Source organism: Myodes glareolus, chromosome 12 (genome assembly GCF_982192425.1).
Source record: "Myodes glareolus chromosome 12, mMyoGla1.1, whole genome shotgun sequence".
NCBI lineage: Eukaryota > Metazoa > Chordata > Mammalia > Rodentia > Cricetidae > Myodes > Myodes glareolus.
Genome location: NC_142037.1, coordinates 51,907,239 through 51,923,683, shown reverse-complemented (window position 1 = coordinate 51,923,683; position 16,445 = coordinate 51,907,239). Strand labels below are relative to the sequence as shown.

The 16,445-nt window shown below is 40.7% G+C and overlaps 1 protein-coding gene across 6 annotated transcripts in view; it reads right to left on the bottom strand.

The window, feature by feature from the left end:
- Positions 1 to 16,445, bottom strand: part of Tdrd3 (tudor domain containing 3) — a 159,472-nt gene that overhangs the window by 86,275 nt on the left and 56,752 nt on the right. For 5 of the 6 annotated variants that reach the window (XM_085698273.2, XM_085698274.2, XM_087912263.1 and 2 more), the window contains exons 2-3: positions 2,457 to 2,541; positions 900 to 965 (exon numbers count right to left, since the gene is read on the bottom strand). In XM_085698273.2, the coding sequence (XP_085554399.2) occupies positions 900 to 965; positions 2,457 to 2,541 (151 nt within the window). Of the gene's footprint in view, positions 1 to 899; positions 966 to 2,456; positions 2,542 to 16,445 lie in introns of those variants that run through there. The other variant, XM_087912264.1, reaches the window with a different exon arrangement.

Here is a 16,445-nt window from a genome sequence, read left to right as displayed (position 1 = left end):
ACAGTAAAGCCAACGTCCCCTTAAAAGGAAAAAAATGAAAATGATCAGGTTCCATATTTAGACTGGAAACTCAGGTAGGAATAAGGATAGTTTGGGGACCAAGGGGAACCCAGCAGGAACCTACATCTGAAAACAACTATTTTTGTAGTCAAAGTGAAATGTAAACAAACCGCAGAGGAGTCTAAGCAAAAGTTCCAGGTAAACAGAAGGAAAGGTGTGGCAATGACAAATCTACACAGAACCATCCACAGGACAAGGAACCACATGCTCGTCACTCCCTCTGCAGCTAAGAAATTAGACTAACAGTTCAAAGCACTACCAGCACCAATTTTAAATTCTTTACTACAATATACATTATAAAATTCAAAAACTAAAGAGAAATGTGCAGGAAATATCATCTGTACCTGATTATCTTTAAAGGGTATTTCCGCATTACAAAATGAGACAGCTAAATAAATTAGTAAGAACACCTCTATGTGAAAAACACAATAAAAACACCAAGTAAACATGCATCTTTGCCGAACTGCTGAAGACCTCATCGTCTTACACTTTTATGTTCCTAAACAGACTGAGTAAACTTAGTGACAGTTACGAAGGAAACTAATACATAAACAGACAAAGGGACTTGTCCTGCACTTTAACAATGGGATGAGCGTTACATGCCAAGTTAATATTCCGTATTTATAATTAATTTTAAATATACATTTATTTATATATAAATTATTTAAAAATAAAAGTTTTTAAAATTTAAAATTCACCAGAATTCTACTTTTAATAGTGTTCTATATGTGAAGCAAAACAGCACTATAACTGTGACCTCCCAGGCTCCCTGTCTAGTAACTCAGTGCACATTCCACGTCCTGCTCAACCAGCAGAGCCCGGGAGGCGCCCTTCTTTACCTTTTCTACCTTTCCACCGTTGATGTCACTGGGAAGGAACTTCTTGCCAATTGTTCTCAAATCTGTCTAAAATAAACATTCCATTATTAAAATAGAATTATAGAAAAATATCTCTAAATTCAGTCTTATGAACAAACATTAAGTAAACATCTTCATCTTTAACTAATTGTAAAATGTATGCAGACAGTCACTATTTTCAAATTATTTAGCCAATCATTGTATTGTTTAGTGTACCAATAAAGCAAACAGGAAGAGAGAGGCATTTCTTCTATCTTAGTCAAAATCTCTAACAAATTACATCCATTATGATCTTATTAAAAATTAATGCCGTAATCCAAAGACCAAATGACAGTTTTGAACAATAAACACCGTATATGTTATAACAACTAAATCCTATATAATCTTAATATTCAAAGACATGAAAACCAATTACTCCAACAGCTCTGACGTTCATAATACAGCAAAGCAAAGGCAACAGCAGGGACCGGGGTCACAGGGATGGCAGAGCAGCAGCAGCTTTGCAGCAGGAATATTTTCCCTGCTTGTACAAGTCACAGAAAGAGAAAACAGTGAATTAACGCTAACTATAAAAATGCAGAAATACATGGAACTCAGCAAACCACTGCACCCAAAACTCAAACTAGTTACCAACATCACAGCATCTCTGCTAAAGAGAAGACTACACAGTCCATATAAAAAATAGGGCTTTTAAAAATGGTATCCTCTTCAGAAGTAAAACCTTAAGAAAATCTGGAAGGTTTTTCTACAGATATGTATCTCAAGAGAGATAATATATTGTGTTGTTAAACTAGTAAACACCAATACTGCTCAATAAATTAAGACTGCACTTAATTCTTTCTGAACAATTCAAGTACTTGAACATTAAACTACATGCAGGATTTTAATGACATTCCTTAATATTCTTACTTCTCTACTCTATGATGAAAAAAGAAAGGTGTTTTTTTTTTTTTTCAATCAGAGCATCAAGGAAACATCTAGGAAGGAGAAATAGAAGGTGGAGAGATGGCTCAGTGGTAAAGAGCACTGGTTGCTCTTGCAAAGGACCTGGGTTTAGTTACAAGCACCCATATACATATACAAGCTAACAACCGTCGAAAGATCTGGCAACCTCATTTGATTCCCCAGAGCACCAGACACAGACATGGTGTGCATTTATATGGGCAGGCAAAACACTCATATCCTTAAGATAAACAAACAAATCAAGTTTTTTAAATAAATTAAGCTTACAGCTAAAGTTTTAATGCAAATTATATGGAAAACTGTTTTTAAAGAATCATCGGCTCTTACTATTACAAAGCTGATAAAAAATATGATGGATTCTACAACTAATGAACTTTTCCTTTCTCATTGTACTCTGATATTTACAACTGGTAAGATTAGGTCATTAAATTCAACATACATCTCTATAACTTAAAAAGGTGAACAATTAGAGATTTCCTCTATATTATTTATCATAACACAGTTTATGATATAGTTTTCATTGGAATAGCTTTAATTTTAAAAAAGGTCTAATAAAAGTTAATAAACTTAACCTACATTGAGAGCAATCAGGATGATGTCATTTATATTAACTTTGCCAGGAGAGCTTGTACACGCTTCAATACCTTCATCTGAAAGATACCTGTTGAAATAAAATAAACAGCTAATTATTACCTAAACCCAATATTAAACAAAAGTTTACAATATGCAGTTTTCTATTAAATACTAGGAAATACTGAACATTCCAGTCTGTATATTATTCTGATACTAGTTCAGAAGATGGATAGGTAGGTAGGTAGGTAGGTAGGTAGGTAGATAGATAGATAGATAATCTTTAATAATCTATAACAACCATATGTGTGTGTGTGTGTGTGTGTGTGTATCTTTCTTTGTACCCTTAATGAGATATTGTGTGGACAAAATTATTCATATGCTTTCTAAGTAAAGCTAGTTACATCCAGTCTGTCTATGAGTTACTTTTTGCAATGACAGAAACATAATTTCTGATCTACTATCTGCCAGTGCAGTAAGCTTTTAAAAGAGGTTGAACTACACTGTAAAATTAAGACTAAAATAACCAAACTTTTATACTTGCTGAACAAACTAAGAACAAGTACATTTCCTCCTGGATTCTTGTCCATCTTATCGTCTCACATCCCTTCTTTAATATCCCATTCTCAAGAATCCTTCAATAAGCACTACTGACTCTAAGGGACATAGGAAAGGCGGCCTTTATAGTACAGCCTTTACCTTTTATGTTTTTTTTAAATTATCACCTTATAATCCTAATGTTTGTTTTCTCAGTCCAATCTATAGCGATATTTTATTTGTGTTTTAATAAATAAAGCTTGCCTGAAGATGAGAGTGCAAACACAGCCACACCAATCAGTCATACAGGCCCAGCAGTGGTGGCACACACCTTTAACCCCAGCAGCTACACTACCTAGCCAGAGAGGCCAGGCAGTGATGGTGCACACTTTTAATCCCAGCACTAGTGAGGAATATGAAGTGGGACAAGACAGGAACTCGCTCTCTTTGCAGTCTGATGATTTCTTAGAGGAAAGAGCTCTCTAGAGGTTGGCTGCTTTGATTCTCTGATCTTTCAGCTTGAACCCCAGTATCTGTTGCTGGGTTTTTATTATTCATGCCACTTCTTATTAATGCTATTCATGATACACCAACCCAATCTTACATTTGGACAAAACAATAATTAATTCAAGAGTGAAGAAACTGCTGTATCCAAAGGAGAAAAAACTATCTCTACCCATTCAATTAACCCATATGCAATACAGGGTTGGTTGGTTGGTTGGTTGGTTTATGGATAAATTGTATGACTCAAGTATAAACCATCTTGTAAAAACTTCCAACAGCATCTCAAATGTTTTATGATCAACATCAACTTGTCTAACCAGTGGGCTAAAGTCACCGTTCATCATCACTGACCACATTCTCCTAGTACTCAAAGAACTAGTCTAACAGTTAATCCAACAGTTATCTTAAACCCATTCTTGATGAGTCAGTAACTCCACCATTAATCTCCAATACTGTACTAATTCTAATACATTTATAAATGTACATTTTTATGTTATTTGTGCATTTATTTGAGGTTGTGCACATGTACTACAGTGTAAATATGGAAGTCAGAAGACAGCTCTGTTACTTCTCCCCTTCCTCTTTTACATAGGCTCCAAGGATTAAACTTAGGTTCCTAGCAAGTACCTTTACCCATTGAACCATCTTGCAAGCCAAAATGTGAATCTTATTTTGAAACAAAAAAGGAACAAAGAGTGAACAAGCCTGGCATAGTGGCACCTGCTTTAATACCAACATTTGGAAGACAGAGGTAGGAAGACTGTCAAAAGTCTGAAGCCACACTGGCCTACATAATGAGTTGCAGGTTGGAATTACAACGTCAGATACTGTCTCATACACACACACACACACACACACACACACACACACACAAACACACACACGGGGGGAGGGGTAAAAGGAGTGACAAAGAAGTGGACAGAGAGGTAAGAAGAAGTAGCAACTTCACAGCAGAAAATTAAAGATATCTCCAAATGAAGGTAGCCAGGGAAAACAAATGTAAATAGTTAGGGCTAGACAAGAGAGTAAATCAAAGTTGATAACTCTATGATAAAAACCAAATATATAAAACGAAAGTGTGTGCATGTGTATGTGAGTATGTGCATGCTGTGTGTTTGTGTGTGTGTGTCTGTGTGTAACTAAAGGGTACTACTAATGCTTAGAACCACAATAGTCCTAAACTAAAATCCTGAGTGAAAACATGTACTTTAATGGATAGCAGAGAGAAGACGTTCTTAAGTATGTGAGTAAGCCACTAAAAGTAGATAGATAGTAGATAGGAATGAGAGTGCAGGAGGGACCATGAAATGCAGATGTGTAAAGTAAACTCAGATATTTAAACATTACTTCTAAGTCAAAACAGCGATGGTAATTTCCTTTATTCTCTTATTTTTCATCTGTTCATTACTATTATATATACATGGAATTCTAATTAAACATCATATAAATTTACTTCTATAAATATTAATTACGCCCTGTGATAAAACAATGAAATTTTACACTGTCCTTCAAGGAGTTGATAGTCATCCACACAGTTTAACATAGAATACAGACAGGTACTTACAACGCCAATGTAGTTGTTACAAATAAAATGTTAAGGAAGGCTAAGTAGTTTGGGGAAAGGAAAACTATATGGAAAGGGGATATTAAATGCCAAAATATGAAAGTGTGAAACTAATTGGAAAATGAGGACAGAACTAAAAGTCTAGTCTGAGCCTAATTTGAGAAAGGAACGGTAACGCTAAGTGAAATGAGAACCCCAATACATCAATTTTGTGTAATTCAATTTCTTAATCAATTTGATACTTAACACAGACACACACGCTCCTAAGAAAATTCAATTTGTAAACTATAAAGTATACTAAACAACAAATAGTATAGCTTCATAGTAAAAGATCAGGAAACAAATGTAAACAAATGAGGAGAGTAAAAGGCTATTAAAAACAATTAAAAATACCCATTCTTAGGAAAAAATAAAAAGGGAAAGACTATGTAAGTGTTGTATGAGGTCACTTGTTTGTTCCCGGCTGCTCAACCCCACAGAAACTATATTAATTAAAATCACTTCTTGGCCTATTAGCTCTAGCTTCTTTTGGGATAGCTCTTACATCTTAATGTAACCCATTTCTAATAATCTGCACATTGCCCTGTGGCTGTGGCTTACCGGCAAAGTTCCATCTGACGTATGTCTCTGGCAGGGCTACCTGACTTCTCTCTAACGTCACCTTCTTTCTCCCAGCATTCAGTTTAGTTTTCTTCTACCCTAGCTCTCTTCTACCCTGCTACAGGCCCAAAGCAGTTCCTTTATTAATGAATGGTTATCACAGCATACAGACAGGAATTCCACATCATATAAGTTCTTCAGTCATTTCTCATTGATGGGTCCAAATATCTGATAATAACAAACTTGAGGAAGGGTTTACTTGGGAGTCCAGCTTTATCAGGGTGGCAAACTATCATGGCAGGGAAGACATAGGAGACAAGATCAAAAGGTAGATAGATGGTCACACTGTATCCATACTCAGGAAGCAGAAAGGTTAAGAAGTCAGGCCAGGCTATCAAATTTAGAGGCCCATCCCAACTGACTCACTTTTACAGTCTCCGGAACAGCTCCACCAGCTAGGCATCAAGAGTTCAAATACAATAGGGGACATTTCACATGCAAACTACAACACTATCACTAACGAAGGGAGAGGGGCTACCTTCACATAAATAGGAGTAAGGTAGCATATAGTACCTTTCCAACACTGCCTAGTAATAGTTTCTGTGTATAGCAAATTACAAAGTAAGTCTGAGTCTTGGTTTCCAAACTTAAGAAGTCTCCCTGCTCACTTTCTAAAGCTTACTCCAGCTTTACTGAAAAACTATCAACAGAGCATCAACTCTCAGCTCTAGCATTTTAGGAACCTTTCTATAAATACTTGGCCATTTCACAAAAGGACTGGCCTAACTTAATCAACATGTGGCATTTATACATTACTCTCTTTTGGAAACACTGAAAATGTCACTGCTAACAATGAATAAGGCAAGTGGTAAAAATAAAAAGTAACAAAATGTTCTGTAGCCACAGAACTCAGCAACCAGGAACAACAGTGTCCACCAGATCAGGCTGTTGCCAGGAAGAAAAACTGAAAATTGGAGCAGGTACACTGCATAAGCTCCCTGTACACACCTGCCCGATGGGCCACCAGGGAGAGGAATTACAATCAGTTCCTTGTGCCATCTGTGAGTCCAGACTCCAGAGAGCAGCTGGTACTGAAGCAGCCAACAATGCACTCATCTGTGCCTTCCCCGTCTGAGACTTTTGAAACAGGAACATTACAAACCCCTCACCACTAAACTACAAAAATACATTTGAATATGTTTTATTGACAGGCGAGACACTGAAGGGCTACATTTCTGCAAAAAATAAAAGATTAATATTTCCTCACTAGTTTTATCTTCAAATAATGCTGTTGAAAACATAAACTTAATCAGCTCACAAAATTTTCAAGAAAGTAATTAAAAATAAAAAAGAAAGAAAAGAAAAATGTTCCTTGGAATAGTCTTCCCCAGCAAAAAGCACACCTTGATGATCCAATATCAAATGGTCAGTCCCAAAAAAACACACACAAGTAACATTATGTAATCTAAGCAGTCTGTATTTATGTCTTTAGGAATACATATGTTTATATTCATACATAAATGTATGTAACAACAATTAATAAAAATAGAGGCCATTAAATTGCAAGAGAGCAAGGAGGGGTATATGGGAAGGTTTAGAGCGGTGGTTCTCAATCTGTGAGCCATTCGACCCCCAAAGGTGTCACATATCAGATATCCTACATATCTAATATTTAGATTACAATAACAGCAGCATTCATAAAAGTAGCAAAATTACAGTTATGTAACAAAAATAATTTTATGGTTGGGAGTCACAACAACATGAGGAACTGTATTAAAGGGTTACAGCATTGGGAAAGGTTGAGAACCACTGCTCTAGAGGAAGGAAAGAAGGGGAAATTATGCAATTTTAATCTCAAAAAGATTTTAAAATATTTGTTTTAAATGCTTCCCTGAGTTAGCAAAAAGACTCACTTTAAACAACAACAACAACAACAACAACAACAAAAACCGCACTTGCCACCAGGCCAGATGACTCTAGTTTGAGCCCTGGAGCCCATATGGTGGGAAATTGTGCTCTGACCTCTATGTAGCACCAAGGCACATGAGTGCCTACACAAATACACATGGATGAATGGAGAAACTAGACAGAGAGCAGACAGACAGACAGAGATGATAGAGATGATAGCTTATAAAATTTCCTTTTTCATATAAAAAAAAGATGATAAAATTCTTAGTGTTAGTTAACTGGCAATCCCAACCAATTTATTTAACTTCAAAAACAAGCAGTTAAAATTAGATGGAGAATTACAGTCACATGGCTTAAGGGCCACTGCCGCAACAGCCTTCACCCATGTTCGGAAACAGACCTGTCCAAACAAACTCAAAACTTTCAAAACTGAATTGGTAGAAACTGAGATGAAAGACAGGCTACTATTTCAAGCCCATTTATTTGTTAGATCCAGATAACGTGGCTTTGTTAGTACCCTTTATCACTAGTATGATCAAAACAAAGCCAACTTGCCCTGATCTACTCTGTGAAAGCTGATAAAAAATCCATGTCTGCTGGCAGGCCGACACTCTCATGAAAAAGCCAAGGCTCACTCACAGTGGAAGGCTGCCCTGCTACAAGAGGCAGGCATAACTCAGCCCCAGCTGACTAGCGCAGGAGAACAGGGGAGTCAGCTGTTGTCGGATCTGTTTTTAGCCTTCGTGTTTCTGTAATGCAATATACAAGCCAAACAAAACAGACTTCAGCAGGCATTAGGAATATCCACATATCTGCTCCTGAGCACCTCCAGGCTGTGCTGAGATGCAGCGTGGCACTGTGAGCGAGGACTTCTCAAACACTCAATAACAGCTAGCCTTTTCAGGTGAAGGTAGAAGGCGTCTTTATGCCATTTTGCATAGTATGGGAGAGAGCAAAGAACAGGAACACACCTGCAACCATGTTCTTACCAGATGGGATGTCAGGTTGAAGGTGTCAGATCATTTATGTTCATGTTGGTCAAAATAGTTCACATATTCAGTATACAGACAGACAGATGGACTACCTCTAACGGTCCAGAAACTGAATCTGAAAAGAAAAACTAGTTTTTCTTCCCCTCACCTGTACTCATTGAGATAATGGAAGCCTCCTTAAATGGGAACCGAAACTTGAACTTCTAAAATAACAGGACAGAGTCTAGTACTCCACACTTACAGCAAGTAGACTGTGGCACATGAAGACTCTTTAATATGTCAATGAGAAGAAGAGAGTGAAGCAGTCCCAAAGTAGCAGGGCTCTGTGAAGCAAGGCACAGGAGCTACACGCACAATGAGACAACAGGCCTGTCTCTGAATTATATGCTTCATGTGATTTTTGTTGTTGCTGTTTTATTGTTCTGTTTTGTGTGTGTGTGTGTGTGTGTGTGTGTGTGTGTGTGTGTGTGTGTGCGTGCATGTTGGTTGGGGTCTCTGACCTATATTAATTATTTACTGCCATACTAAGTTACTAGTTCCTATATGAAATGTAGATCTCACTGGAAATTTAATATGTAAATTCTTGCTGGAATACAAAGAAATATCTAAATTCCAATTATTCAAGCTACTGTGGGTGCAGGACTTATGCTCACACTGGAACCACACAAGACACTGAGTGTAACATGAGGGCCAGCTTGTTGGGGTTTCCGTCCCGCCCGGTACCCCAGAGCTGGCATACCCCAAGGAAAATCAACCACACAGAGATCTCTATAAGTTATAAAGCTGATTGGCTCATTAGGTCAGGCTTCTTGTTAACTCTTATAACTTATCTTAACCCATTATTCTGATCTATGTTAGCCACATGGGCTCAGTACCTTTCTCAATGTGACAGCTTACATGTTGCCTCTTCGGTGTTCTGCGCAGGAGTGCTGAGGGAGCTCTGCTTCCAGAATACTCCCAGTCTCTTTGCTCCACTCCTACTTCCTGTCTGGCTTTCCTGCCTATACTGCCTGCCTGGCCAATCAGCATTTTATTAAAATATGACTGACAGAATACAGACAATTCTCCCGCATCATTTCCCTCTTTTTTTTTTTTTTAACAAAGGAAAATACCCATAATCCATTTGTTGGGAATGTGGGCGTAGTATTTGAGGCTACTTCCTGCTGGTTGGGGGCGCTGATAGTCTTAAGGGGACCTAAAGAAAATTTAGAGTTATAATCAAGTCATGACTGGAGTATCCTGTGAGTCTCGATCATCTCAGGCAGCAGTCTTGGATCAGTTCTGGATGTAGACCTCTGTCATCTGGGCCATCTGTTCCTATCGGAGATTTTTCAGGTGGCCTCCCTTGGTCAAAGGTGATTATTCTTAACTCTGAATAAATCCAGAGTCTCTCGTTTTCTGTGGAAACAAAAGCAAAATCTCTTCTCCAAAGTAACATACCTTTTGACTTCAGTTTTGAAGCCAAGGTATTTTCAAAATTCCTATCTTGGGTTAGTTCAGTAGCATTTATAAACAAAAGTCTTTTAGCAGTTGTTGCTCCTTCCTCAGCAATCAAACAATTTAAAGAGAGCATAATAGCATACAGTATGAAGATTCTCTGTGCATTTTCCATCTTTATGTGGCTTTATTTTAACCTCTATTTCTTTTATTTTTACTTTTACTTTTTGAGACAGGATCTTTGTATATCTTTGTCCTGGAATAACACTGTAGACCAGGCTGTCTTTGAACTCACAGAGATCCTCCTGTCTCTGCCTCCCCAGTGCTGAGATTAAAGGTGTATGCTACCACACCTTGAACTCACAGAGATCTGTCTCTGCCTCCCAGGCATTGGGATTAAAGGCGTGTACTACCACACCTTGAGGTCACAGAGGTCAATCTACCTCGACCCCTTAAAGTCTCAGAGGTCAATATGCCTCTGCCTCCCAGTCATTGGGATTAAAGGTGTGTACCATCACACCCAACTACTCTCTTTCTTTCCTTTTAACTTTAAGAACTTTAACTTTAAACCTGCATATATTTTTAAAACACTGTAAACCATTTAGAGGTTTTCTTCCTCTTTGAATCTCTCTTTACTGTATATCTCTCTTTTTCTGACCATATGAGTCTTTAATTTACTAAGCAATATGGAGAGCTGTGGCTTTGACGGCTAGATCCAGCTCATTCCTTAGCTTTTCAGCCTCAAGGCTGAGGTACCAGCCAGAGCTGTGTTCACTGCCACAACTCTATGGCGTTTCAAAGTCCTTGCCAGCAAGCAAGCTGCAGCATTCTGCTCACAGACCACACTCAGTCGGACTGCCTGCCTGAAAGAGTCAGAGTTTGCTCTGGCAGGACAGCCCAGAAAGCCGGCATTTTAAAACAGCACAGCTTTTTTCCTGCTACGACTGAAAACCGAAAAGCATGTGTTCAGTTTTTCACCAACAGCATTTAAGTGTTTCATGGCAGGACCTCTTAATGAGCTGCAAGGTTTTGCAGCCAAGGCTGAGTCAAGAAGCCTCTCCTAGATGAGAGCACTAGCCCGCCTCTAGCAAGCAGAGCAGAACCGAAAAACTGCTGCCACCAAGAAAACATACCCCACTCTACTCTTTCCCAAACTCTCCCAGGCCTTCCGTGGACTCACCTATCCACGTCTGGGCGCCATATGTAACATGAGGGCCAGCTTGTTGGGGTTTCCGTCCCGCCCGGTACCCCAGAGCTGGCATACCCCAAGGAAAATCAACCACACAGAGATCTCTATAAGTTATAAAGCTGATTGGCTCATTAGGTCAGGCTTCTTGTTAACTCTTATAACTTATCTTAACCCATTATTCTGATCTATGTTAGCCACATGGGCTCAGTACCTTTCTCAATGTGACAGCTTACATGTTGCCTCTTCGGTGTTCTGCGCAGGAGTGCTGAGGGAGCTCTGCTTCCAGAATACTCCCAGTCTCTTTGCTCCACTCCTACTTCCTGTCTGGCTTTCCTGCCTATACTGCCTGCCTGGCCAATCAGCATTTTATTAAAATATGACTGACAGAATACAGACAATTCTCCCGCATCAACTGAGGCTGCAGAAAGCAGCGGGTCTCACTTGCCATTTCCTGACACAGTACCTGCGATAGCCAGAGGAATCTGAGAATAAGACCTTTCAGCCCAGATAGAGCAGCTGTACCAGCAATTCACTCCTTAAGCATTCCTTTTACTTCTAATTTTCTATTATTTAATTTTCATCCATGCATGTATGTCTTGTGATGGTCTGCCTTTGTCTGAACATTGCAGTTATGGTTTAGACTATGTTTGCTGGACGTTTCTTCCCCCAGCCTACTGAGGCATTCTTTATTCTACCTTCCACGCACACCCCTTATATTCCCCCTCTTATTCCTAAATCTCCTTCTTCCTTGCCTCCTACTTGTTTTAACTTAACTAACCTTCCACAGCTTTAACAATCTCTAAAAGTGGTGGGCCCTAACAGTGTCTCAGCCTCCCCCTCCCAAATACTTTACCCATCTCAATGATTTTTTTCTTTCCGAAGTAGATCTACTGCTCATCCCTAACTGTCAGGACTCAGACATTATGCTGACCCCTGTCACCTGCTAGGATTAACTCAGGCAGTATCCTAGCCAGCCCAGGGTCCTATGGCTTCTACATCATTACATGGGTGCAAAGGTCCCTTATGAGTCAAGCCCCGCCCATTTCAGCTCTTTCCCCCTGGTCTTCTGAAGAGGCAGGCTGTTCCTTGCCTCTTCTTCCCGTTCTCTCTGTATTTCTCTTTTTCTCTTCACTCTCCCATTCCCTTAATCTCAAGAAAATTCCCACATGAACTCTGCCTGCATGCCGTGTCTGTCCTTTACCCACCATGGGCTCTCACCCACCGCGTGGCCCCTTAGCCCACCAAGGTCCAGGTCCACCTCGCACTGTTTTACAACATTTGGTGTCATGAAACTTGGCAGGATCTCCTGGCAGTTCCTCCTGCCTGCTGACAGTTTGAGGACTGCCAGAACCCTGTAACTTTCAATCGGGGATCCTTTCCAACTAAGGATGGCTGGAATTATACACCCAAAACCAGCAGAACCAGCAGTAACATTAGGCCCCTTCCCTCCCTCCATCCCCCCACCCCGTCATGTTTCCCATGATTGAGGATTTGAGTCTCGTCCATGGTTTCTTGCCTTCTGGCTCTAGCTGAAAGCCCCAGTACTGGGCAACCACTTGTCTCTTGGGCTTAGAGTCCTTTAGGCCCCTGTACCCACATGACATCATGGATGTGTTACAATTTGTATCCAGTCACTCGCTATGCCCCTGGACATCGCAGATCCATGCTGAACCTCTGGGATGCTATAGTTCAGCCTCTAGACTTTATCTCTACCTCACTCAGGAAACTGCTTACCTCACTAGATATCAATTCAAACAGTGTTTCCATATCCCAACAATTCACAGGACTTTTCCGCGAGTGATCCAATAGTTGTAAATGTGTGCCCTACTACCCCAAGCTCTTTCTGTTTTTCTCCTGTTTCCTTTCCTTGTCTGCCTCTTGTTCCCGGAATGTGATCTAGCCATGCTAAAACTCTCTCTACTGCCTGCCACCATAGCTGTCTCTCTGCCTCCCACCGTGGCTAAGCCTGTCTGGGGCAGGATCCTCCCTCTGCCTCTGATCCTGTCTCTGCCACCACTGCTAGGTCACCCAGCGCAGGGTGGCAGATGCCTTTTTTCTGCCTCTTTAGGGAGTTGCCTCAGTCTAAACTCCACCTCCGAGAAAGCCCACCAAATGGTGACCCCTCTCCAGAAAGGCTCAAGACCACACCCACAGGCTATTTAAAGTGCCCCCCCCCCCCCCCCCCGCCAGAGACCAAACACGTGGTCATTCCAGTTCACCTTTCCCCTCTCTGTGTTTTTCTGGCACCCATTAACCCTGGGCCTTTTCTAACTCGGTTGGATTTGGTCTGATTTGGATTACTGGACCGGAAAACTTCCCACTGCCCAGCTGTGCTGCTCCTTTGTCTCTGTTTCCATCCTTTCTGCCTCAACCCAGGCAGGCAGTAGCCTCTTTCCCGCCTGGTGCAGGCTGGCAGCAAATGCTCAGCGTGTACGCGTGAATGCTGTGAGCACACACGCGTGATTCTGAATGTCTGCATCCTTTATGTGTGTCTTACTAATGGCATGTGCTCTAAAATCTGTAAGGTGCCTTGCAACACGTGGGCAGTAGCCATCTTGGCTGAGGACAGGTCATATGACCTAACCACCACCGTGGCTAAGGGAAGGACAGACAGGTCAAGTGACGCAGTCGCCAGCCCCTCCGCCACTCATCTGGGTGGTGACTGGAACAGGGAGGAGTGGCAGACTTGTGCGGCTCCGCCCCTAACCAAGCAGGGCCTGGGTCTACATGTGGCATGTTTGCATGATGGTATGCCTTGACAGGGCCCTCTCTGCTTGCTACAAACTGTGACTCGGAGATGAAAAAGCCAGCTTCTTCTCACTCACTTTTCATTTGTGAATGTAAACTAGCTTTAACTCTATGCATGTATGCATCTGTGAATGCAACTTAAATGCAACTGTGTGTATGTGTACAAGTACTTACAGTTAAAGAAAATGTTGTAAGTTAAACAAGCTGGGAGACTCTGGATGAAACATTCCTCCACAACCTCTCAGGTTGGATCTAGCTCTCCAGGCAGATCCCACACTGTAGTCATAACTCACATGTACCCAATAGACAACTCTCAAATGTTCTGAGATCTAGGAAATATGGCATTTAAATGTTTAATTAAAGAGGCTATTTGTAATAGAGATATAGGTTAGTTCCTGGCACCAACCCCATTTCCTCCAAAGAAGATGGATGGGAACAGAACTTCCACCCGTAGCTTGCTTCAGAAGTGGCAGTGCTAACACTGAACAAAAACTGGCCTTTCACCTCAACTGCTGCAAAGGCCTCTTCAGACCGTGGAGGATGGGACAGAAATCAACTGCCTCATTGCTCTGGGCAAGGTAGGTTAAGCTACACACTCCTAATCAGCAGGGTCTTCTGAAGTCTGCCAGGGCCCATGCTCCAGCTATAAGACAGATGTTGCCCTGAAGCCTCTGACCTCGATGACAACGGAGGACCCCGGGATGACTGTCTAGGTAGCCAATCAAGTAAGTCTGTCATTTTTTGAATCAATAACTCAGGTAAAATTTATTCTTCTCAAGAATCCTGATGCAGCTTGATGGCTGGTAGGTTTGCCAGTTTAAAAGGAACAAACTCACAAAACAGATTTCTCCTGAGTATTAAGGTGATGTCATAGTGATGGGGAAGGAACAGGTTTAAGGTTTAAGCCCCGAGACCTTAGGATGTGAGGATCTCCGAATGGTTCAGGGGATAAGAAAGTGTCTGAGGTGTGCAAATGCAAGTCACCAGATCTCTCTCATTCTGAACCACTGTTCACAGTCTTAACATTTATCAATAAAGTTCTAATAAGCTATCAATCCAGTTCTGAGTACTAACACTATCATCACAGCTACAGGCTTAGGATTTTAAATTCCCTTTGGTGGTTTCTTAAGTATAGACCTCAGAGATACTTTTCCGTGTGCAAAATCCATTTGTCACCATCATTTCTAACACTAGTATACTGCCATTCCTACAAAACAAATTTCAGGACAGATTATAAACAGTGGAAATGCTAACATGTCTAAAACTTATGCTTTCACAAACTCAAAAAAAAAAAAAATCTTGTAAGTTCCAGGGAGCCGACTTGGAGGAGTCACCTCAACAGGTCAGATGTACCCCTCCCTCAATTACCAGCCATAAGAACCTAAGCTTCCCACCTTTCCCTGGTACTGACACCCTCTCCCTCAATCACCAGGACCTAAAGAAAAAAAAATTCTTTTTCTTAAACTTAACCTTATCCTCTGCTCTGCCAGCACCTTGCCATGTCCAGGAGATACTGGACAGTCCCACAGAGCCTGGACAGTCGTGAAACAATCAGCTACCCCAGAACACGGCAGCACCCCCGCTTTCTCGGGTCCAAGATTTTAACACCCACAAGTCAGCAGGAAGCAGTCTTGAGAACTCAGCACCCCTATCCCCTTTAATTTCTCCACCTTTTATAGAAAAAAAAAAGTGGGAATGTTAGGATTCAGGCATTATGCTGGCCCTTGTCACCTGGCAGGATAAACCCAGGCAGTACCCTAGCCATCCCAAGGTCCTATGGCTGCTATGTCACTAGCCAGGTGCAAAAGTCCCTTAGGAGACAAGCTCTTTCCTGATGCTCCTCTGAAGAGGCAGGATGTTCCTTGTCTCTTTTTCCTCTTTCTGTATTTCTCTTTCTCTCTTCTCTCCCTTATTCCCTTTATCTCAATAAAACTAACACATGAACTCTGCCCACCAAGGTCCACCTCGTGCCATTTTGAAACACTAACCTCACCTTCCCTGCCAATCCTAATCTAACTAAAACCCCAGTATACTCCATACTATCCTAATGTATCCAACAGGTGTTAAGATCAAGGGAACACTGTTATTTCTTTGTTTTACGTTTTATTTTTGTTTTTTGAGACAGGGTTTCTTTGTGTAGCTTTGGTGCCCATATTGGAACTGGCTCTTGTAGACCAGGATGGCCTCGAACTCACAGAGATCCGCCTGCCTCTGCTTCCTTAGACACATAAATCTTAATACAATCAGACACATAACACAATCACAGACACATAACACAATGAGACACATAAATCTTAACACAAAATCAAAAGAAAATCTAGGCAATGTAACGCCTCCAAAATTTACCAATCCTATAATAAATAATGGCATCCAATAAGAGTGTTAGACAATCCCACACAGAGAATTCAAGAGAGTGATTATAAATATGTTCAAAGACATCAAAGAAGAAAATAAGCTCCTGACTGAGAACAAATCAAATGGCGGGATGAACTGAGGAAGATGATACAAAATATGAA